The 22,328-nt window shown below is 47.4% G+C and overlaps 2 protein-coding genes across 4 annotated transcripts in view; one reads left to right on the top strand and one right to left on the bottom strand.

The window, feature by feature from the left end:
* Window positions 1-6,687, top strand: part of plcg1 (phospholipase C, gamma 1) — a 25,617-nt gene extending 18,930 nt beyond the window's left edge. Inside the window, exons 25-33 of the mRNA XM_086141131.1 lie at window positions 430-593; window positions 917-1,013; window positions 1,162-1,386; window positions 1,494-1,642; window positions 1,777-1,891; window positions 2,023-2,184; window positions 2,310-2,398; window positions 3,296-3,564; window positions 3,648-6,687. Of these exons, the coding sequence (XP_085997257.1) occupies window positions 430-593; window positions 917-1,013; window positions 1,162-1,386; window positions 1,494-1,642; window positions 1,777-1,891; window positions 2,023-2,184; window positions 2,310-2,398; window positions 3,296-3,564; window positions 3,648-3,690 (1,313 nt within the window). The 3' untranslated portion in view covers window positions 3,691-6,687. The remainder of the gene's footprint in view (window positions 1-429; window positions 594-916; window positions 1,014-1,161; window positions 1,387-1,493; window positions 1,643-1,776; window positions 1,892-2,022; window positions 2,185-2,309; window positions 2,399-3,295; window positions 3,565-3,647) is intronic.
* Window positions 3,801-20,891, bottom strand: zhx3b (zinc fingers and homeoboxes 3b). Of its 3 annotated transcripts, none has more exons than XM_086141134.1 (7): window positions 20,700-20,891; window positions 13,542-14,438; window positions 13,319-13,420; window positions 11,637-13,217; window positions 10,106-10,816; window positions 9,168-9,471; window positions 3,801-8,549 (listed from the first exon to the last, which is right to left on the bottom strand). In XM_086141134.1, exons 2-7 carry the CDS (start codon window positions 14,283-14,285, stop codon window positions 8,539-8,541), a joined length of 3,453 nt encoding a protein of 1,150 aa, XP_085997260.1. In that variant the 5' UTR covers window positions 14,286-14,438; window positions 20,700-20,891; the 3' UTR covers window positions 3,801-8,538. The 3 variants fall into 3 exon arrangements, with proteins under 3 accessions (XP_085997260.1, XP_085997258.1, XP_085997259.1); XM_086141132.1 differs by lacking the exon at window positions 20,700-20,891 and adding an exon at window positions 20,423-20,679; XM_086141133.1 differs by lacking the exon at window positions 20,700-20,891 and having other exon boundaries at window positions 13,542-20,227.
* Between the last annotated feature and the right edge of the window lie 1,437 nt (window positions 20,892-22,328).

The raw sequence follows: 22,328 nt of genomic DNA on the forward strand, positions 1-22,328 counted from the left end.
AGAAGCTGACTCGGAAAGTTTTTAACACAAAGTTTGTCTTTTTTTCCTTCTCTTTGGGAAAAACGTCAGGGAAATCCTCTTGTTAATTAAGACTGTCACAGTATTAGACTTCCATCAGTTTCTTGTTAAATAACACAGTATTATCATGAATTCTCTGCCTATTAAGAGCATCACTACAACATTAATGGCTTGGTTTGCACCTACTGTGCTACTTGACACCCCCCCCCCCTTTTTAATTGGGTTTAATTGATATTAGTATTTTTTTAACATAGCACTGTATAATGTGATTGTGTGATATTTGGCAATCCTACTCACAGGATAGTGTTTTTTGATACTTTCATACGTGTACTATGAACATAATATTAATTACTACATTGTTTATATGTAAAGTTCTTGTACGAAGCACACAATCCCTTTTTTTTTCTGCAGTTGTGCGTCCCGATGGGAAAGGCAGCAGGCTTCACGTCTTCTCCCTGGTGCCGACAACCGCGATGCGGACTGGCCCAGTGCTGGAAGTTGCTGCAAGCAGCCAAGAAGAACTGAAGGAATGGGTGTTGAAGATCCGCGAAGTCGCCATGACTTCAGAGGCGAAGGTACAGTGCGCCCATTATGTTACTGACAGGAAATTTAGACTTGCGTCACGATGCTGTTGCATCAAAAGCTGATCAGACCTGCCTCAGCTTGTACTTATGACCCATGACGGGCAGACAAGCAGTGAGCAATAGGTAGTCTGGTTTTATAATGCCAGACACTCCGTCAACTCCCACTTGGTATGTTTCCTGTATTACTTCTTTTAACTATCTGAACTGTCAGTGGGTAAAGAAAAAAGGCTTTCAGAATCTCTAACTTTGTGAATGTAAAAATTGAGGGCATCTATCGCTGACATTTCAATGAAGTGCTGTGTGTTTTTGCCCAGTTGGAGGAAGGGAAGATGATGGAGAGGAGGAAGAAGATCGCACTGGAGTTGTCTGACCTGGTCATCTACTGTAGGCCTGTGCCTTTTGACGAAGACAGTAAGATCTTTGCACGTTCACTGAACTGAATGTTTTGAATAATACACTGTCAAGAGAACTGGCGCTTAGTTTCCTATGAAATAATATAGTTAAGATAAAGTCATTGTCAGGCAGGTGAGACCCTTCTTTTTCCCCTCGCTTCCTTCAGAGATCGGTACTGAGCGAGCTTGTTTCCGGGACATGTCGTCCTTTCCTGAGACCAAAGCGGAGAAGTATGTCAATAAAATCAAGGGGAAGAAGTTCCTGCAGTACAACCGACTACAGCTGTCCAGGATCTATCCCAGAGGGCAGAGACTCGACTCCTCTAACTATGACCCTCTGCCCATGTGGCTCTGCGGCTCTCAGCTAGTAGCGCTCAACTTCCAGACAGCAGGTATCCACCGTCTTCACAGAGACACTGACATGACGCCAGTGAGAGTGTTTCCGTTCCCTTGCCGTTCGGCTTTTCCTCACCGCGTCTTCTGCTGCGGCAACGTGCAGACAAACCCATGCAGATGAACCAGGCCCTGTTCATGCTGAATGGACGGAGTGGCTACGTCCTGCAGCCGCCCATCATGAGAGACGACAACTTTGACCCTTTCGACAGACACACACTGCGAGGGCTCGAGCAAGTTACCGTACAGATTGAGGTAAACCGAAGTGTTGATTGAATCGTGCGCGTGTATGATTCCCCCATGTTTTTTGTTGTTTTTTTTGCGTGCTGTGAAAAATCTGAGCGATATGAAGTGATTCCCTACGTTGTTGCTCTTTTTTTTCCAAAAAGGTTTTGGGTGCCCGACACCTTCCCAAGCACGGACGTGGGATAGTTTCTCCTCTGATTGAGATCGAAGTGTGTGGGGCAGAGTACGACAGTGCCAAGCAAAAAACCGAATCTGAAAGTGAGGGGCACTCTGGTGTTTATGATTTCACTCTGGATCATCCAACACACATTGCTTTCGCTGGAAATACACCTTTGGAAGATACTCCATTTTATCTCGTCTTCATCGTTGCCCCTTTGTTTGTTCCGCAGCCGACAACGGCTTGAACCCCACGTGGCCGAGGAAGTCGTTCCAGTTCTCCGTGTGCAACTCTGCGTTCGCCTTCTTGCGTTTTGGGGTTTATGAGATCGACATGTTCAACGACCAAAACTTCCTGGCTCAGGCTACGTTCCCGATTCACGGCCTGAAGACGGGTGAGTATGAACGATACCGGCGCTTTAAGCATCACTGCACCACGCACCGCTATGGAGCTGGGCCATAAAACAAGCTAAGTGTAATATTTACTCTGCCAACCCTTTTGTGATTTTTACCTCACCAGGCTACCGGTCTGTACCTCTGAAGAACAGCTACAACGAGGATCTGGAGCTGGCTTCACTATTAGTCCACGTGAACCTCATCAGAGGAAGGGTGAGCCTCCACTCTGGCATCTCCACTATCACTACAACTCTATGAACCAGTCACAACATTTTTTTTGGTCCTCTCGCACCTTCAGCGTGCCCGTGTGTATATACAATGTTGAATTGATTTTGCAAAGCATTTGTCAGTTGGCGATCTGACTACCTTTTTATAAAGTGGACTAAAATAATCCCACTTCCGGTGGTAGTTTGTATGAATGGGAGTTCAATTTATTCAGCCAGGACGACTTACTTTTTACAAAGGACGTTTCTCTTTGTCTTGACTGCACCAAAATATCAGCCTTCACAGGAAGCTGTGGTAATGGAGTGACAAAGAGAAATCAATCTCGGGTTTGTATTATCCGTTTAACGGAGTAATCATGAGTAAAGTGTCAGCATGGTGCAACGCTGTGCAAAGGAAAAGAGAAAGGAATAAAGTGGGCTTTTAATATGCAGCAGAGTTCCCTGCTGCATTCATTACATTCAATGTGGGGGTAAATATATTTGCTACATGTTGCCGGATCAACGCTGTGCTGCTCAATGCAGGTTCAAGTATCTGAATTGATGCGAGATGTGGAGAAAACAAACATCTGAAAGTCTCTCTCTTTCTCTGAAAGACTGATTCTCCACCTCAGCTCTCTCAGGGAACCACTTCCAAAGAGGAAGGCAAAGTTTGGTCCGTTTCATTTAAACTGTCAAATGATGTTGACGTTCTGCGGGGTGCCGGACTGTGCTCGCACGGTGGCTATGCAGAAGGTCACATCTTGCATCAGAACCACATCATTTGTAGCTCGTATGAGCCGGTTTGTTCTTTTGGGTATTACTGGAACTTCTCCCTTAGGGTTCCCAATATGAAAGGCGATACATCCTTTTTTACCCCCCTACTTTCCCACCCCTCTCTTCCACACAGGATGAAAATGGAGAGGTCCTGAGCCCGTTCGTGGTGGGCGGGGCCACGCCGGTGTCGACGTCAGCCCAAGCTGGACGGGAACGCTTGGGGGAATTCAGCTCGGTGTCCTCGACGTCCTCCAACATGTCGCCCGTGCCCCAGTCGCCAGCCCAGGCCATGGCGTACAGGGGGCGAGAGGGCTCCTTTGAATCCCGCTACCAGTCCCCTCTCGATGATTTCAGGGTGTCTCAAGAGGCACTGTTGGATCACATGGACCCGCAGAACAGAAGGTATCGCCAGGAAGCCGCGCCGACGTCATCAGATTCGTTCGCCTCGTAAGATTCCCAACGCCGTGTCTTTGTCTTTACCTCAGGATGTTGCGGAGGACCAGAGTGGGAGGAGAGAACCGTGTCTAAGTCCAGACCAATCAGGACATATTCCTGTTGAACCCCAGCCCTCCCTCCCTCCCTCCCTCACCCAGTCGCCTCTCCCTGTACTGATGATGTCACTGACTGCTGTGAACACTGTTTCCATGGAAACGCTCACCACCGCTTGGCCTACATTTCAGGCAGCTCTCCCTCCCTTCGTTCTCCGACCTCGGCGGTCCCGCTCGCTCAGCCCCTTCCTGCCGCCTACCCTCCTCGCTTCGAGAAGGAGGGACCTCGGACACGAGAGGAGGGTGCCGGGAGGAAGTCGGACAGGAAGAAGAAATATTCGTAGGAGAACAAAAACAAGGCGACAAAAGTTCCTCCAAGTCCTGACTTGTGGTTTGCGACACAGGTTGTCCTCTCGTGTTTTGGTTGCGCCGCAATAGAGGAATGGCGAGCGGTAGAAGGTATCAGTTTGAAACTGTTCCCAGGTGAAGTTTCCTCGCTCTCCTCTATATTTGGCGTAAATGGATATATATATTTATTCCTGCAGTGCTGTTGGCGAGAGAACAGCAGCAGCTGACCTGCTCTCAAAGAGTTCCTGTCTCCATGTTTTAATTATTGATTATTTAAACCTTAAACATTCATAATGTGACTTTTTTTTTTAATGTATATGTGTAAAACACGAGGGCTCTCTGCGACTGTTTTTAATGTCTCTGCTTTGTGGAGGAAATTATGCGCGTCCTGTCCAATACATCAGCGTTTTTTTTTTTTTTGTTTTGTTTTTTTTCCATTTTGGCAAACGCATCAGGAAGAAGTCATAGCTGTTGCGTGTCGGACGCAGTGAGAACCGGCAGCATCGAACGTCACGTCTTCTCACACCCACACAAACACAACCAGGACTCTTTGTTTTGTTTGTTTCATTTCTCAATGACATTCCAACAGAAAAAAAAAAAACAAACTGCACATCATTCCATTTCTCCACGTCGCCGGCGTCACCGACGCTCTCACGGATCTGCCTCTCCCCGTCTCGCTGTTCACGTCCGGAGTGTATTTTAACGCCCCATCGTGTGATACAGAAGACCAGGGATAATATGTCCACAACTGTCCGTCGCTGCCACTGCGGTTGCGCTCTGTGGCTTCTCGGTGATGGCAGAGGTGTGTTGTTCGCCTTCGTGGCTCTCTGAGCTGCGGCGTTTACAGCTGAAAAAAATAATCCCCGCGGATACAGGTAGATGTGACCATTTTAGAAGATGAACCTTGGCGCCTTGAGGGGGACGATTACACCCGATTCTCACATTTTCCAGCACAAGGACGTCTTAAATGTTTTCACGTATCCGTGCTCTATAATTATGGAAATTCAAGATGCAACACGCCCGATAAACCGAGCAGCTCTCCTGCCAGGATTTACGATGGAACGTTTTGTTTGTTTTTGCCGACATTACTAGTCCTCGTGGCCATTTTGGTTAGTGTCATCCATTGATTCAACTTTGCTAGTCCCTCTAACCAATGTGGCATTATTGTACACGCGATTATAGACACTTTTTAAAGTTTGTTTTTTTTTTTTTGTTTCAACAGCTATGGCAGAGATTTTATGGTTGTAAGCAAAGGTGTCTGACAGTCGCCAGGTCTTTAGTTGGTATTCACAGACCTTTGCACTGTAAGGGTCTCTGTAATGTTTTAAATAGATGCTAAACCTTCTGTCTGACTAACTTTGGCCAGCCAAGACAGGATTTGGCCTTCCTGGTATGTTTAGCTACATCTCAAGAAAACCGCATTGTTGTCTCACAGCCGTGATGTGCTGGAGAGTTTTGTTTCTTGTTTTTTTTTTTTTTTTCATGCCACCAAACTGCTTCCTGTAAGCTTCTTCAGTAACTTTGCCATAACAGACAGTTGGGTTGTCACGCCTCACATATTCGTGTAGAAACGAGGAAAAATGGAAGACCGGTGAACGACTTTAACCGAAATCTAAAGTGTTACACGTAGTTTAATGTCTAGACTCATTTCAGTCCAGACTTATTTCTTATTTCTGTTCATGTGTTCGTCTTAACTGTGATCAAAAACCTCTGGGTGTAAATGACGGTGCTTTCAAATGTACGGGGGAGTTTTCATTTCCTGTGTCTGATGTGAGAATGTGATCAGATGAAGCGGGCTGAGTCCGAGTCGGTGCCTCAGGTTTTTGCTGTAGCTGTGTTTCTACGGCTGATGGATGCAAAAAGGTGCCTGGGGGGGGGGGAGGGTGATCGAGGTCTGCAGGCCGTCAGTAAGTCCAGAAGGAGCTCATATATACCTGACTGTGTTTTCGCTCCAAGTTTGTATTAGAAACAAGTGTTTTCTCTATTCATATGTGATGACTTTGATGTAAACTCAGTATTCACTCAGTGTTGGACCACTGACGATTCTAAGCCATATGTTATGCTTAAGTAAAGGTGAAAGCAGGGACAGGAGTGACACACTTGGGGTTCCACTGAAAGGTAAAAGCATCTTGCGGTTGCACCCCAACACTAATCCCAAAGCCCCCCCCCCACATCTTATTTCATTTTTTTCCCCTGCAGCCGTCACATGAAAGGTCTTTCGCGGAGAGTTTTCTCTCCAATGCTGCGTTTTTTTTGTTTGTTTTTTTTCCTTACTGCTGACCTGTTTGCCTCCATATGTAAACCACATCATCTGCCTGCACAGCCACGGCACACTCACACAGGTGTTGACAACTATTCGGACTGACGGGGCCGCGCAGCACCGGGTGAATGCTTGAAGACTCCAGGTGCCCCTGGCTCTTCAGTCAGGTAAGTTGAATCTGTGCTGATGGGACATTTAGGAACCGCCCGTCAACCTGTTGGAGGTTAGATAAGTAAACTCAAACACCCGTGTGACTGTGCAGGGCCCTCAAGTTGTCCCCCCCCCGCCCCTCCATTGTAATTACTGTCTCATTTCCAAAAAGCCTTTCTGTAATGTGCCTAAACTGAGAGGAAAAGTATTCATTTTAATTTTGCCTTTCATAAGAAACATATTCAAGCCTGACAAGTAAATAAAATACTTACTACTTTATGGGTGTTGTTTTGTTTGCGCTGAAATCCAATGGCAGTTTCGAAGATCAAGCGGTTGCGTTTGTTGCAGAAGTCTGGAATGTGTTAACTTTAAGGATATAAATCTTATTGCAACATATTATTTCATTTTTTAATGCTAATTTTTGAAAACTGCCACTAACAGTTTGCCTTTGAATGTTCTCGATTTGACCCAGTTCAGAAGCCAGCACTCAACATGAGACGCATTACTTACTTAGCATTATTATTACTGAATTCTTAAAGAAAACTTATACTGTTTCATTTTCAAATTAAAGCCATGAAAATGTATTTTGATTTCATAGGTCGCAGATAACAATGCGATCTGTAACAATCAGATATATATATCGCTGCAGGCATTTGGGCAGGTTTACTAAAATGTCACTGCTGGAATCAATTTCATTTATTAACCGCAACTCAACAATCCAAATTGTCTTGTTAAAATGCCAGATGTAGCTCAGTAACTTTGCTGCGATGTGTCCTATTTTATGTAGCAAACATTACCTTCAGTAAGTGTTTGCATAATAGATAAATACACTGTATTTAATGGGTTTTTGATGCAAATATTTGAGCATCAGAATTTCGACGGTCACTTGGACGTGAGTAAATAATTGGCTGCCTTAAACTGCAGGGTTTGAGCTGTCTATCCACAAGACCAAGTTTAATGTTTAGTATTTTACTTTAGTAAATACATATTGCGTGTAAGACTTGCAGACACCATATTCTCAGCCACAAATTTATTACATTCTGTTTATTCTGCAAATACAATCTGTAAAAATTATACATCAAGCCTAAGTATGGAGCTCTGGTAGAAGTTCACAGTTCTTTTACAGTTGAATTTCTCTTATAAGAAAGTTCCATAAAAACATATGTACGAACATATCAGTGATGTAGAGAAGCACCCGATGCTACAACACAAACAAGATTCCACTGTCTAATATATTCTTGTTTTGACACAACAGGGTTCTTGCTGTCTTTGGATGACTGAATTCCAGATGTTTTACATTTTAACCCAAAAACTATGTACAGGTAAAAAAAAAAAAAAAGAGGAAAGCAATTACAAAGATGTCCAAAAAAAAAACAAAAAAAAAAACAACCTCAATGATTTATTGAATGGACACCAGTGCCGTTTCACTTAAGTTGCTACAAAAAAAGCCTAACTAGCAGGTTTCATGTAAGCTGCAAGCATTGAACCAAAGTGTATGAGTGCCTGATGGAGAATGAAGATGACACGAGGGAGAAATATCGATTGTACTTTTAAGGCCTACAGAAACACCCAGTGAAAAAAAGCCTTTGTATTTTCTCGTACCCCTTTTGCCCCCCCCCCAAACTCTGGACAGTCCAAACACTCCGCTGATCATCTGAGGGGTGATCTCTCTCATCCACCCCAAAGGAGCACCCACTGGTGTCTATTTCACACCTCCCTCTTTTCATCATTTCTAAATAGAATGACAGAAAAAAAAAAAAAAAAAAAAAAAAAAAGACGCCGTCAACTCTGCTCTTCCACTCAACGGCACCAACCCCAGCTCTCTACGGGAACTTTATTCTCTAGGAGTTAGGACGTCGGAGGGGCTGCGGTTGTTGAGGTGGAGAAGATGAAATCGGAGGGGAGGGCAGGTGGATGACGGGCGGGTCGAGGCCTTCGGGTCCATCGTACAAAGTGGGAGAGGTCACTCCTACCTCTCGGGGTGTGAGGGATGGAAGGGGGGAGGGGGCGCCTTCGAGTCCCGCTTCCATCCAGTGATCGCGTTACGACAGCATCTGCCAGATTTTCCCTCGGCGTCCTGATACAAAGACCACCTGCGCTGTCAGTGGCATCCTTAGATTAAAAGCCTCTTCAATCGGTTCCTGTTCAAGAAGCAAAGAGAGACGGAGTTAAAACGGAATGGAAGAATAACCGCAGCCCTGAGTAGATAGAGCACTCTCTCAAGTGGGTCTCTCCACATTTATAAAGATTTGCTTCTCTTTCTACAAATGACAGGAAGGTTTGATACACTAGTGTGTGTGTGTGTGTGTGCGTGCGCAACTTCAATGTTGTTTTCTAAATTTGGCCACAAAGACCAAAGCATTATAATGAAAAACAAGCATTTTCGAAGCGTGATCTTTCATATTTAAAGGAATGATGAAGGTATTCACCATTGACACCCACTTACTGCCTGATGGAGCGGATGTCTTTCCACAGGTGAACACACCAGTGGCTGAAGTGCCGTTTGCTGTCCCGTCTTGAAATTTCACGTACCACGTTTACGTAAACCCTTTTGCAGCGATTGAAATGTGCAATTGATGACTAATAATGAAGATAGAATGGCAGTAGTGGGGGTGTTTACCTTCTTTGCTTACTCTCTGGATCATGGAAAATGTGAATGGCCTAAAGTTGGCGTATCTCTTTCTCACTGATTGATCCAAAACGAATATCCGTTACGAGTGTGTAATAACTTCCATTGCCCTGACGTTCCCTCTGTCTACCTTCAGTAGGGTTCACAGTCTTGCCGGCGCCGGCTTCCTCCGCCTCCTTTCGGACGCCGCACGCAGAAAGCAGCACTCGCCCGTCCTTCCCTCCTGGCTGCAGCTCCACAGGGGCAGGTCCAGTCGGCGGCGTCGGCGCCGGCTTGGCCACCAGGTTCGGTGCTGGTTTTGGTCCCAGCTTGTGAGCCTCGCCGGCTGCTTTCGCGAGGGGCGAAGAGGACTTGGAGGAGAACCACTGCTGCACCAAGTTTGTGGTCAAAGTACTCACTTGGACGCTTTCCTTCAACTGTGGGCCCAACGGTATCTGCAATTAGAAAGCGAGAGATTTAGATTTGAATTCTGAAAGGCAGAGACTATAGCAGGCACATGGGAGCAGGAAGCAAAACATTACATTGCCTTCTTCATTCCTGCGATGGATGCTCATGTTCCTACAGACACATTTATTTTTAAATTCTTATCTGTTTTTACACAAATAAGCCTAATTTCTCTTCAATTCTGGCCGGTTGTGCCAGCAAAGCAGCAGGTATTACAGATACACACCAAAATTTAAGTGGTCGTCTGTTATTAAGACGCTGTGACGCAGAACCTTAATTAAGAAATGAAGCGTTTTTCGATCAAACGGTTAAAATGATTTGAATGTGAACTTCAAATGTCCTCATCGCTTGGGGAAACTAGACGGACCGGTTTATCCGGGAGTCAGAGGTGTTCCTTGAATTTAACAGTTGGAAATCTGCATCCTGTCAATGGCTGAAGGAAACTACGGTCTCAGTGAATGCAAATGTTCTTTCCCAGGTCTGTATTTTCGACCGTTTCATCTCCTCCGTCGTCACAATTCGACCCTGAATCCTCTAAATGGTTTTGAAATCTTGGGAGACGATTTTGAACGGGATATTTTACAGATGTTTTTCTAGCAGGTTGCTCGTCGTCGTCGGAGGTACCTGCGTGTTCTCCCGGCTGCTGTGGACACGGAGGTGGTTGTCTTTCTGAGGGCTGTCCTCCAGAGCCAGGTTCTGGTACGCCTCCAGCCACTTGAGCTGGCTGTTCTTCTGCATGTAACGGCAGTCCCCGAACCAGCGCACCACCTCCGGCCTGGGCAGCCCGGTGGCTGAGATCAGTTCGTCGTACTGGGTGGCGTTGGGCCACCGCGTCCGGACGTAGGCCAGTTTGAGCAGGTGCAGCTGCTCGGCCGTCTTCTTGCCTCGAAGGGTGGTGGTTTTGGGGGAGTGGGTGGCTTTCGGTGCAGAGGACTGAGGCAGTTTGGGGGTGGAGGACGGGGCGGGGACCGGAGACGAGGCCAGCGTGCAGCTGATATGAATGGGCGTGACGGGGCAATCCGACTCTTCCCCCTCTGCTTTGCCATTGGCCTCCGTCACCTTCAGCATCTTCAGATTTATTTTAATAGGATTGACCTTTAGTTCTCCCGAACCGTCCTCTTTTTGCCTCTCCTCCGCGTCCAGATCCATCTCCTCCTCCTCTCTCCGGGCCCGCTCGGCCTCCTCCCTCTTCTTCTCAGCCGCCAGTTTCTTTCTCCTCTCAGAAAACCAGCCGTGAATTTCCCTTCTGGTCATCTTGGTCTCAAATCGCAGTCTGTCCACCTCCTCTCCCGGGGGTTCGGGTTCCTGGGCAAAGCTGGCCTCTAGTGCTTTTACCTATGAGACAGTTTATATATTACACGGAAGAAATGCGCGGACGGTTCGCAAACTCGGAGGAAACGTTTGGCCTTTACCGCGTTGTATCGTCATTGAAAAGACAATGACGAGCGGTACATCGCCATGTTTGTGTTTCTGCGTTTCGGTTAAATCGCCCGCCGTCGGCTCTGAGGGTCACACAAGCCGGCATTAAAAAAAAGGGATTCAAATTCAAGTACAGAACCGTCTAAGAAAATTAGAATATTGTGATAAAGCTCTTTATCTTCTGTAATATAATTATAAAAACAAACATGTCATGCATTCTGAATTAATTACAACTGAAATATTGCAAGCCTTTTATAAATCTAATATAGCTGATTATGGCTTACATCTTAAGAAAACTCAAAAAAATCCTATATCAAAATATTAGAATATCATGAAAAAGTAATTTTCGTTTTTTTAATTGCATTACAGAAGATAAAGAACTTAATCACAATATTCTAATTTTCTGTGACAGTCCTGTATTTCATTTTGTATTTTGGAATAAAATGTTTATTAATGAAGAAATGTAAGGAGCACAAGAAATGAAAGCAGCTTTGGATCTTTCTTGTCGGTACAGTGGATCAAACCATCTATCGAGAACGTACTGAGTCATTTTCTACCTCCTGAAAACTTTTGGGATGGCCCACAAAAACGAACTGCGGAACCATGACTAACTGGCTCAGAAGGACACAGTCCAAACAAAATGTCGGCTCTGGGCGAGGCGCTCTTGTGTGAAACCGGCCTCCCGGAGTATTTGAAATGCATAGCTTTCTACGGTGGGAGGGCGGCGGGGGCTCACCTGGTGGGGTTCTCTCTCTTTGTAGCGGATTGCCGTGAAGTCAGGAGAGGGCGGTCTGGGGGCCCTGCGGGAGGGGGTGGTGGGGGAGGTGGGGGTGTGCGACGCGGTCGGGCTCAGCGGCGCGGCGCCGTGCTGGTGCGCTTTTGCGCTCGAGTTGCCGCCGCTTTCCGAGAGATCCGCGCCGCTGGCGCCGCCGCTCCCGGGCGGTGAGACGCCCCCTGCACCTGCCTTCATGTGACCGCCTGTGCCAGAGCGGGAACTTTTGAGGTTGCGATAGTGGTAGCGCCGGTCGCTGAACCACTTGCGAACTTCTCGTACGGTGAGTCCGGTCAGGGAAATGAGGCGTTCGACCTCCTCCTGATTGGGGAACTGGCTATTCAGGAAGCTGCCCTTTAGAGCGCTGAGCTGCTGCTGGGACTTCTTCCCCTTGCAAAAAGTCTGATCCAGGAATGAGTTAATACTCCGGGAGCCAGATGTGCCGCTTGAGGCAGCTGCTGGAGAGGGGGAGGAACACTTGGAGGCAGGAGAGGAGGCCTCCTCTGTTTTAGCGCTCGGAGAGTCGCACGTATTTGAGTCGACATCTTCCGTGCTCGCGGTGGTTGTGTTACTTTTGTCCCTCTCACCATCTGCGTCTTGGATCTTCTCCTCGTCGTGGCCTGTTTCGAAGCCGTCCTCCGGACAGTCGTCGTCAGCCATCTCTCTGCCATCTGCGTCTATCTCGTCACTCAGTGTGACGCTGGTGTTCGTAGCTTTGCAGATTTCCGTTTTCTTACTGTCACCGTTGCCTTTCGCTGTGTTCAAAGGGCTGCTTACATTAGTGTGGCTACTTTCGCTGGATGCTGCGCTAACACCGCCGTGTTTACCGTTGACAGAGTTGGCCTGAGCATTATTTACATGATTACTGCTTCCTCCGCTAAGGTTGATGACACTGGCTTGGCTACTGGTCACGACAGCGCTTGTTCCTGCACTGCTACTCTTACTACTCTTACTGCTGCTTATGATGGTGCTCCCTGTACTACTGCTGCCCACGGCCCCCACCGTCATGCTGATGCCTTTGTCCGCCACCAGGGCCGCGGCAGGCCGGGCCTGCATCATGGGGCGTGCTGCAGCCTGGGGCTTGGGTGTAACGGCCAGGGCCACAGGTGCGCTGCTGACCTGGATGCCGTTAGCCACCACGGGTTGCGTAACAATAACGCCTCCTTGGCTGACGAGAGAACCCTGCAGGATGTGAGGGATCCCGGTGGTCCCCAGCGAGGCGGGCAATACCGTGATCGTATGTTGAGCTGGACTGGGGTGACTCTGGGTCTGGCTTTGTGAACTGGTGGATGCCGTCTGGATGATGGTGTTGAACATCTTCCTCCTGGCCTCTTCGATCTCCTCGGGAGACCAGCTGATCCCTTGTTTAAGTCTCTGTGCCGTGAACCAGATCTTGATCTGCTCTTCTGGGAACTTTGTTACCACTGTCAGGTAGCAGAGCTCGGCCTTCGTAGGATATGGGAACTTGCTGAAGGAGGTCTTTAAGAAGGAGGAAGAATCCATGGAGGCACTGTAGGTGGGGATGCTGCTCAAGGGAATCATCACCTTTGAGAAAAGTTTGGAGAGTGTGAACTGGGAGTTGCACTATAACGTTATCCATCTGTGTCAACCTTTCATAACACTGTCATAAAACACGAGGAAGTTACCTTGGGGAGATTTTTGGAAGAGGATGAAGAAGAGGAGGCATCTGAGGACGATGTGATAGGAACAGACTGATGGAGGCTTCTGTTCTGAACGACTGAAACGACCTGAAGAAATTCAAAACGGTAGATTTAGGAACAAACCGGATGAAAGAAGACGCGTAGACAAACGGCAAGCATCTCAACACAGACGTCCAAACTGAGCAACAGGTAAAAAAAAGCCCGGTACCTGTGTGATGGGGGTCTTGAGCATCGGTAATGCTCCGGAGCCGTTGACTATCTGGATTGCTGAGGGAAGGGTGACCTTGGTGGTTCCATTGTGGACAATCGTTGGAACGTGGGTGACGGTTCCTGTGGTGGTCTCTCTCCTCTCAGACTCTTTGGAGGTAGAGACGGAGGTCGGGTCTGAGCAGGATTCATCGGAGACAGGGTGAGACACCACTATCCTTTTCGGCTCGGATTTGCCCTTCAGCATCCTCATGATTGGCGTTTTGGTGATGGCTATCTCGTTCTCTTTACTCGTCTCTGTCCCGATCGCCAGATTCTGTTCCACCACCAGCCTTCGATCCCGCTTCCTTAGCTGCAAGTTGGTGTTGAACAAGCTGGGGTGGATCCTGGCATTATGCAGGGCCAGGCCCTCAAATTTAGGTGCTGAAAATCCACAGTTCACACATAGGAAGCCGGGGTCTGCGCGAAAGTCCGAGTGCCCGGCGTATACGTGATCCAAGAACAGGTTCAGGTCGGGGGTTTCGAAGTTGCAAGGCTTACAGGTGTAAGTGCCAGTATTGTCCTTGACAGGGTCCCCCGCCTCGTGTTTGGAAGACTCCCCTGGTTCGAGAGGACTGTGTCTGCTTCCCCCGGAAATCCTACTTTGACGGGCTAGAAGAGGGCAGTCCTGCTCCGCATCGTCTGAGAGGTGTATGACCTTGCTGGGGATCATACAAGGTGTGGTGGACTTCCGTTTGCTGGCCATGATGAGACCACAGGATTCGGTAGGTTTGAAGAGAGAAGGATAAAATGAGGTCCAGGTTGTTTCTGGTTAACTACAGACCAGGAGGGGAGGGAGGAAGTTGGCATGACATGTCCACAGGTCCATTTGTAGGTCTTGTTAATCTATCAGGAAATCCTGGAAATGGAAAAAAAAAAAAACATTCAAATGATTAGTCAGCATACGGTTAGAGACGCCTCCAATTTGCTCAGCAGGTCCAGGTATGAAGTTGACGAGGGATGAGGAGCAGCCCGATTTTCCCAACAATTTGATCGAGCTAAATCCTTCAAAAAAAATCAAGTGGCCCAAAATCCAAAAGCTGATCAGCAAACAAATCTACAAAAAATATTTTATCTGCACTTTAGATAGTCTGAGCACGCCTCTTGTTTCTGCTTCAGAGCAGAAATTTTCGCGTAATTGCGCTCCTCACCTGAAACCTGAGGCCGGTCACCTATTGTAACCCAATCACTTCATCCACAAACCATGTTTTAATGCGACTCCTGATAAATGATCACAAATGAACAGTTCCTGATTCACATACCCAAACTTCTACATAGACTCACGTTGTCTCAAATGACAACAGTACATGATATTACAATGACAAAATCCATATTTCTTTGTAACAATAAAAAAATAAAAAACAATGAAAAGTACTACGGTTCAGATGTGCGCGACATCGAGCTCAGCGTGTTTTCTCTTGACTCCATCTATACAAAAATATGTCCAATCATTCTGAATACTTATGTCTTACTTTTGTTTGAGTGAATTGCCACAGCTGAATAACAGGAAAAATAAAGGTAAAAAAAAAAAAAAGTGAGAAAATAATGCTGCTCCCGCGTCAATTTAATCATCAACAAAACCAAAAGAAAAAGAAAGTCTTTCTGTGTTCAAGACAAACAAGTCTGTCCAAAATATTTCAAGCGCATAAAAGTAACTGCGGGTACTGGAAAATGACCAATGTGTGCCAGGAGTGACGCGCTCCTGCCAGCGTGCAAAGGAGTGCGAACATCGACTTATCAGCGATGGTACAATGTGGCAGACGTTGAATTTCCTTTGTCAACAGTGAAAGAATGAAACCGCATATGTACGCGTATGTATCCGATCATGATCGCATACATAGGACGATCTCCTGTTGAATCAAAATGGACTATTTCTTAATTTCCCTCGTTCATACACACTCTTGCAGAGCGCCGTAAGATCCAAATACTCCTACAGACATTCCAACTTGAGATTAGATTGCTTAAGATCTATTTGCTACAATCTAGCAGTTGAGCGCAGCATCTCAGGAGGCTTGTTTTCTCACACGGCGGACTGAGCAGTGGATACGTTTGTGAACGTTTGTGAATTTTCCCTCTACTTCCAGCTCTATTGTGCCCATACAAAATGGCGAAGCTTCCTGTGGAGGAGTTTTCCCCTCCCTCTTTTCTTCGCCTTCTCCCTCAGGCAGCGAGAGAGTGATGCAGTAATGGAGGACAGCTCTTGGGCAATTACACTCACATTCACTCTGCGCTGACATGACACCTCAAGCACAGTGCGGCCAAACCTCGCAGCGGCTCACACTACGTACACCCTTACATGGTCCAGCTGCTCCTTCTTCAAAACCATAGTATCCCCTTCATGTGTGCGGAGTGTGCCAAATCATCAGTCATCAAACCTGCACTTCTCCAGTCAAAAAGAACTTGTTCAGTCACAAAGGGTCTTTCTCTCTCGGTCACACTTCCACACAAACACCCTTGTACTGCTTCATAAAGGTCATGTATATTAGCTTCGAAGTCCAGTTCACGCTCACACTGCAGGGAGGGCGCGCCTGTATTCTAGTAACTTCACGCAAAGTTTGAAATACACGAGTGGCTTCTAAGATTGAGATACTGAGTCAAGTTTAGGATAAAAAATTAAATACCTTCCGCTTGAAGTAAATTGGCGTAATTATCTTTGCCAGTGTTTTTATGCCATAAAAAGTAAAGGTGGTGTAAAGAGTGCAGGGTTTAAGTTTGTTACGGTGAAAAGATGCCCCTTATTCCTTCGTGAACCCCCTGGAGAGAGTAACTGCCCTTGGCTTGGGCTGCTGTGAACCCCTCCTACTCTCCTGCCATTCAGTTCTGCATCAGGGGGCACTGCTCTGCCAAGGCAGCCTGGTCACATGACCAACACAAAGGCTTATGGGTGGGCAGTCTCAGCCATCCATTACGTGGTTCCGTTGGGTGTGAGTGGGCAGGCAAAAGGAGAAGAGAGGGGGAGCGAATGAGAGAGGATGGTGGGGGATGGGCAGCCAGTTTGGGGTGAGGAGGCAAGGGAAAAGGGGTGTTGTGGAGGAAGCACTGAGGTGTTTCAGTGAGGAATTTTTCTCCCCGATAACCCCCTCCAACCATCGCCGCCCCCCGCAAACCCCCGCTCTCCAACGGCCTCTTCTGAACTACAATCACAGTCCTTCCCTCCCTGCCTTGCTCCCTCCCCGGTTTCGTTGCTGCAAAGCCTGGAATGTTCCAACCCAACGCTTCAGCCGGTCGACATAACCTGAGGTTCAGTCTTCACCTTCCTCATTCGAACCAATTCAACCGACTGAAAACACACTTACGCGCTGTTTGTATTGCTCAATGTTCTTGGAGAGACGGTGCCATAATGGGAGAGTCGCTTCTCATCATACAAAACACATAACTTGCGCAAACACGCATATGTAAAACGTCGTGCCCGACCAGGTAAAGCAACTGAGCACCCCAAACCTCTTCAGGTGAGAAGTGAAACAAAGTGAAACATTAAGCAGCGTTCGCAATTCGCCGTGAGTCGATTGGGTAGGTCGCGTCTTGGCAATGCGTGTTTTACATGAGTTGTTGACTCACCGGTGTGAGCGCCACAGCTCTAAATCTTTCACTGTCGCGAACATGGCGAGTGACCATGTGGTGATGATGGGTTGGTTATGTGTCAGCATTTGCATGTGTGGGTTTCCTATGAGAGAGAGAGTGGAGAAGGGGGGCGGTGGGTGGGTGTGTGTGTGTGTGGGGGGGGTGTTTGTGTGTATGTGGTGTGCGGGGGTGGATGCCTGCATGCCTGTGTGTGAGGCTTGTTTAGTGCTGTATCAAGGTTGCTATTTTTCTTCTGTGAGAGTCAAGAGATCTCCCAGTGACTTGACAATGTTTTTGTCCTCCCGGTTCATAACCCATATTGTCCATTCCATGTCAATGGCTCAGCTCAGCATGACCTCCTTTCATCCTCCAGCCCGACCGTTTTCTACGTCACGCTATATCCTTTGAGTATAGGCCAGAATTAGTGCCTACACACCAGAAATCTTACAGTCTGGCTGCATAGCTACACGCCAAATGAGAATTTCATCGAGTTTTTTTTTTTTTTTTAGCAGTGAATACAGGTGTAATGCTGATAACGTGATAGTGAGGAGAAAAGGTGTTTAGCATAGGCACTTCTTGTTTGCTCACTCTTGTGCTACGTTACCCCCCCACCCCCACCCAACCATCTCCGTACCCACTGCTTCCCCCCGCTCCCCCTCTCTCTCTCTCGCTCCCTCCCTCCCTCTGTTCCTTCTCCTCCCTCTCAGCAAGTTTGGCCCAGGGAGACAGGTCGGCGGCACCATTGGTGTGTTACTGTCCCCATGGCAACCACCTCAAACCCCCTCTCCCACCAGCTCATTTCACTAAAGCACATGCGTGTGGGTAAACACGCACATGGATACTCAGACCAACACACACACCTCCTATGCCACCCGGTTCACCAGTTCTAGTGGCGCTTGTTTGTTCCACACACCCCTGTGAGTGGTATTTGGAGCGTCCCTGCCCTGCTCCTATTTCAGTGCCTCCCTCACACGGTGTTGATGTCTCCTAGCTAGGTGTGGTCACTGTCGCTAAGGCCTGCTATTGGCCAGAGCTGATGCCTTCTCTTCCTGTTAGCACAGAGTCCACACATCTGCCGGGGTTACTGCCCCACTCCCAGCAGGCTGTGTGTTTGGCCTGCACTGGCCTGAGGGACAGACTCACTACAGGCAATGAAGGAGTGGTTACAAAACCAGCGCTGGAACCCTCCGAGATACTACCGTGTAAAGAGAACAGGCGTATGACCTCTACACCCGATAGTATTCGAGTTTATTTCCATTGGATCTGTCCCCAGATGAATTCTTTGCTTTCTTCCCTGATCTACTGCGCCACAAACGCTCCATCGGTTACCTTGTTAAGTTCCACCTAACAAACTTGCTCCTCTAGCATTCTGTGCATCGGAAGTTTCCTGACATTTCAGTTGATTATGCAATTTTGTTAATGGAAAAAAAAGTGTTGCAACTGTCCTGTCATCTGTGCCTGAGCCCCGATTGCCTTACTCGCAGGTCAGGGAGCTAACGACTGCATAGGTTGCAAATGGCTGCATCGCTGTGGCCACTGCTGGGGCACACGTTACGAGGTTGCTCAGACGCGAGAGAGAGAGAGACAGAGAGAGAGAGAGAGCGAGGGAGGGAGAGAGAGAGAGAGAGAGACAGAGAGAGAGAGAGAGAGAGAGAAATGGCGGAGCACCATGCTCTGTGCTGTCCAACCTAAAATGGCTGACATCACAAGCTGTTAACCAGCCAAGCAGAGCAGAGGCTGCTATTGCTGCTGACCCAAACCTGCTTGCTCCGGATGTGTGTGTGGATCACTTTGCTCTCCCCAAATTCTGAGCAAAAGGCTCTTGACTAGCGGTTGACGTTGAGATGGTTTCTGTGGTCAAACTTGGTAGAGATCTGCAAATACATTGTCATTACATTGGTCAACTCAGACAACAGACTGGACTTCAACATGGGATGACATTAATCAAGGACTTACATTGCAAATGAATCCCTGAAGTTATCACTAAGCGCCTGAAAAGCAACTACGACAACAACTGACGATATGAGCAAACATTCGCGGTTTGATTCTCCTCTCGTATCCGAGGTCCCATTCACCGACTGCATTAGTTGTACTTCCATCAATGGAAAAAGCAAGGTATTCAACACATGTCAGGTAATACCTTAAACTGGGGTTTGCAAAGCGAAGGAGAAAAGGGGGTGGGTGCCGGTGATGGGGTTGAGTTAGACTTCCCCTTGAGAACGACAGCCATGAGCTCACAGCAGCAGCAGCGGCACACAACACATGGTTGTTATTGTTATTGCAAATACTTATTCCAAGAGTAAACAATGTACAAAAGGAGGTAAATGCACTGCAGGATTAGAGGCTTGCTTATGCTTGGGACTTATGGGGACATCAGTCCGGGCACTCTTTTTAATCCTGGGAGTTACACACTCATGACAACATTGACATGTGAAATCACCGACAACACACTCCTGCAAACTCCTGCTATCTGTCGCTGCAGAACACAGAATACAGCATGCACTCTGCGTGGAGTTCACCCAATTCAACTCCGGGCCACGATCTCCTCTGAGAAATTAAACTAGTTCATGCTAAGCTAGGCTAATTAGCACGGGGTTCAAAACAAAAACAGTGTTAACTCAAATCACAAGTAATTTTGAAAGCGATTTCACTTCTTCATTCATTCACACCGCGGCAGAGAGCGTGGGAAAATATGACGGGCAGCTGAATTCACACAGCTATTTAGCATTGTTTTTTTTAATATACACATATATATTATTATTAACACACACCGACAACACGTGTGTGCTGCCGGCATGAAAACAATGCCCCCTCCCATCCCGGACAAACACGAAAAGACAAAACAAATAGCGGTATTCGGCGAGATAACACAAAAGACAGCGGCTGGACTGTAACGTCAGTCCCTGAGCGGCGCAGCGTCAAACACGACCCGAACGCCGAGCGTGTACATCTTCCGCTCAACTTAGGCGGAGGGAGACCCAACTTGACGGGGCTCGACCGCAGTACACCTCCGGGAACCCCGGAACCCAACTCGCGGCGGAGGAGCGGACGAGCCCCCAGCCCAAAAAAAAAAAAAAACTACTCTCTCTACCCCCCCGTCGGCTGTCGCCATTTTAAGCAGGCGACACGCAGCTGGCCAGTACCGACGAGCCGGAGCGCGAATACCCGCTTAAAAAAAAAAAAGAAACAGGTAAACTGGCTTTTCGAGGCGGTTTGGACAAGTTTTTTGGGAGTCCCAGGTGGAAGGGGGCGCCGGAGACGTGAAGCAGAAATCCCACTCACCTCGCCTGGATGGAGCTCATTGTATGCTAGCGCAGGGGCTTTAAAAGTTTACAGTGATGTGGGGGCTTCGGCTGAGCCACTAACTGACGGGGAGGCTCGGGATTCACTGATGGCAACTTAATAGGTGGAAGCCCCCGGCGTCCATCCGCTGATAAACCTGACACCGGAGCACGCCTGGTCCGCCGCGGACGCCCCCCTCGGTTCTGCGCTTGTTTATTTCGAGTGGCTCCCGTTGTTAAAGCAGCCAGCGGAGGGGAGGAAAATACGGCGGACGTACCGAGGGAAGAGGCGGACACGTGACGCAGACGTCACCGGCGATGGAGTTGGCGTGAGGGCTCTCGCTCCGCCGAGCGGGAGTGAGTCAGACATCCCGTCCGGGCTTTGACCCAGCGGGGCTGCAGGGTCCAGGCGGGGGGTTGGTTAGGGATGCAACTTATCCCGAAGTAGAAAAGAGTTGACTGTCCCGGTCCGACGTGATGATACACACCTGTCCCCCCCTCCTCCTCCCCTCCACACACACACACACACATACACATACACACTACACTCCCCTTTCCTTCCACCGCCTCAGGTGACCGCTCTTAAAGATACAGCGCACTTGTTCCCAAAAGTTGCATTGGACGCTCTTGAGAAACAACGCAAAGCATCTTCATGCAACTGATGGATTCGTCATGATCACGAAGCCTCTGTGCGTTTGCAGCCCAGGTACCTGACGTGATCTTGATTTTTCTTAAGGGAAAGAAAAAAACCTGTGCACCCCACATGCTTTGTGGTTTCTAATGAAACTGTGCACTTTTGAGGGCAAATTATGACATACAGACTCATGTCCCTGAGGACTTATTCCATCAAATTAAATCTGTTTATGTGCCTTTGCCTCCGGGGTTTAAACATTTCATAAGAGTAACACGACTCCCCCCCCCCCCCCTTCTTGGTGCCTTGACTACAGTAAATTGGCAAAACCTCATCCCAGAAAATACATCAATACAGGAAAAAAATGGAAGAAAACTTGTGAACAGCTGCCTGGGAAAGGCAAATATTCAGCAGATGCTGCATGTTAGGAGTAACTCCAAACTGCAAAACGTCAAATGGCGAACAAAATCTTTAGATGGAAAAAAATATGACATGTATCCAAATTTAGAGCAACATCGGGGAGTTGCGGGCCATTCCTCGCGTGAGGACACAGCAGAGAGGAATGGGGAAAAATAGAAACAGAGGGAGAGGTATTGCGTGTACATGGAATGGCTCACAGCATGATGCACCATTAAGAAATGTAAAGGTGAAAAGGTCTAGATTCAGACCCATGTTGCAAGTTTTACCAGCTACAGCACTATGAACTTGAAGCCCCTTTTATAGAAGTTTGTGGTTCGGGCCGTCGGGTGTCCTACTTGCTAAGAAATCTAGTCTGACATTAATTTCAAGTCTTTATTTAAGGGGATAGAAAACACTGAATCATTTTATTGGGCTTTTACCATTGATACAAATGATGGTCAAATTATTATGGAGAACGTTTACTATAATTGCAATTGGTTTCTTGGCATCCGTTGTAATAAAGAATTTCAGTTCAAAATTCACACATACAATCACAATCTCCTTAAGTCCCAAACATTGCTATTGTAATTTTACATTGCTTTTTATTACAACAGAAACAGTGCAAATACTGGGATGCCAGTAACAATGCATTTGATTACTTATCACCACTTCTCTTCCAAATATTATAAGATATGCAAGGTATACCACCATGTTTTTGAAGGGGTGTGTTTTATATGTCTACAACTTAACAATGCAGACTCAAAATATTAAACTTTTCCAAACTTTTCTAATCACTTTTCTATGACTACCAACCTGATAAAATTTCCCATGCGCCCAATTAGACTAAACACGATGACTCATCACCCTCATCTCCCCG

The sequence above is a fragment of the Fistularia commersonii genome, chromosome 34 (genome assembly GCF_037954325.1).
Source record: "Fistularia commersonii isolate RoL2024-O1a breed Wild chromosome 34, RoL_Fcom_v1.0, whole genome shotgun sequence".
NCBI classification, from domain to species: domain Eukaryota; kingdom Metazoa; phylum Chordata; class Actinopteri; order Syngnathiformes; family Fistulariidae; genus Fistularia; species Fistularia commersonii.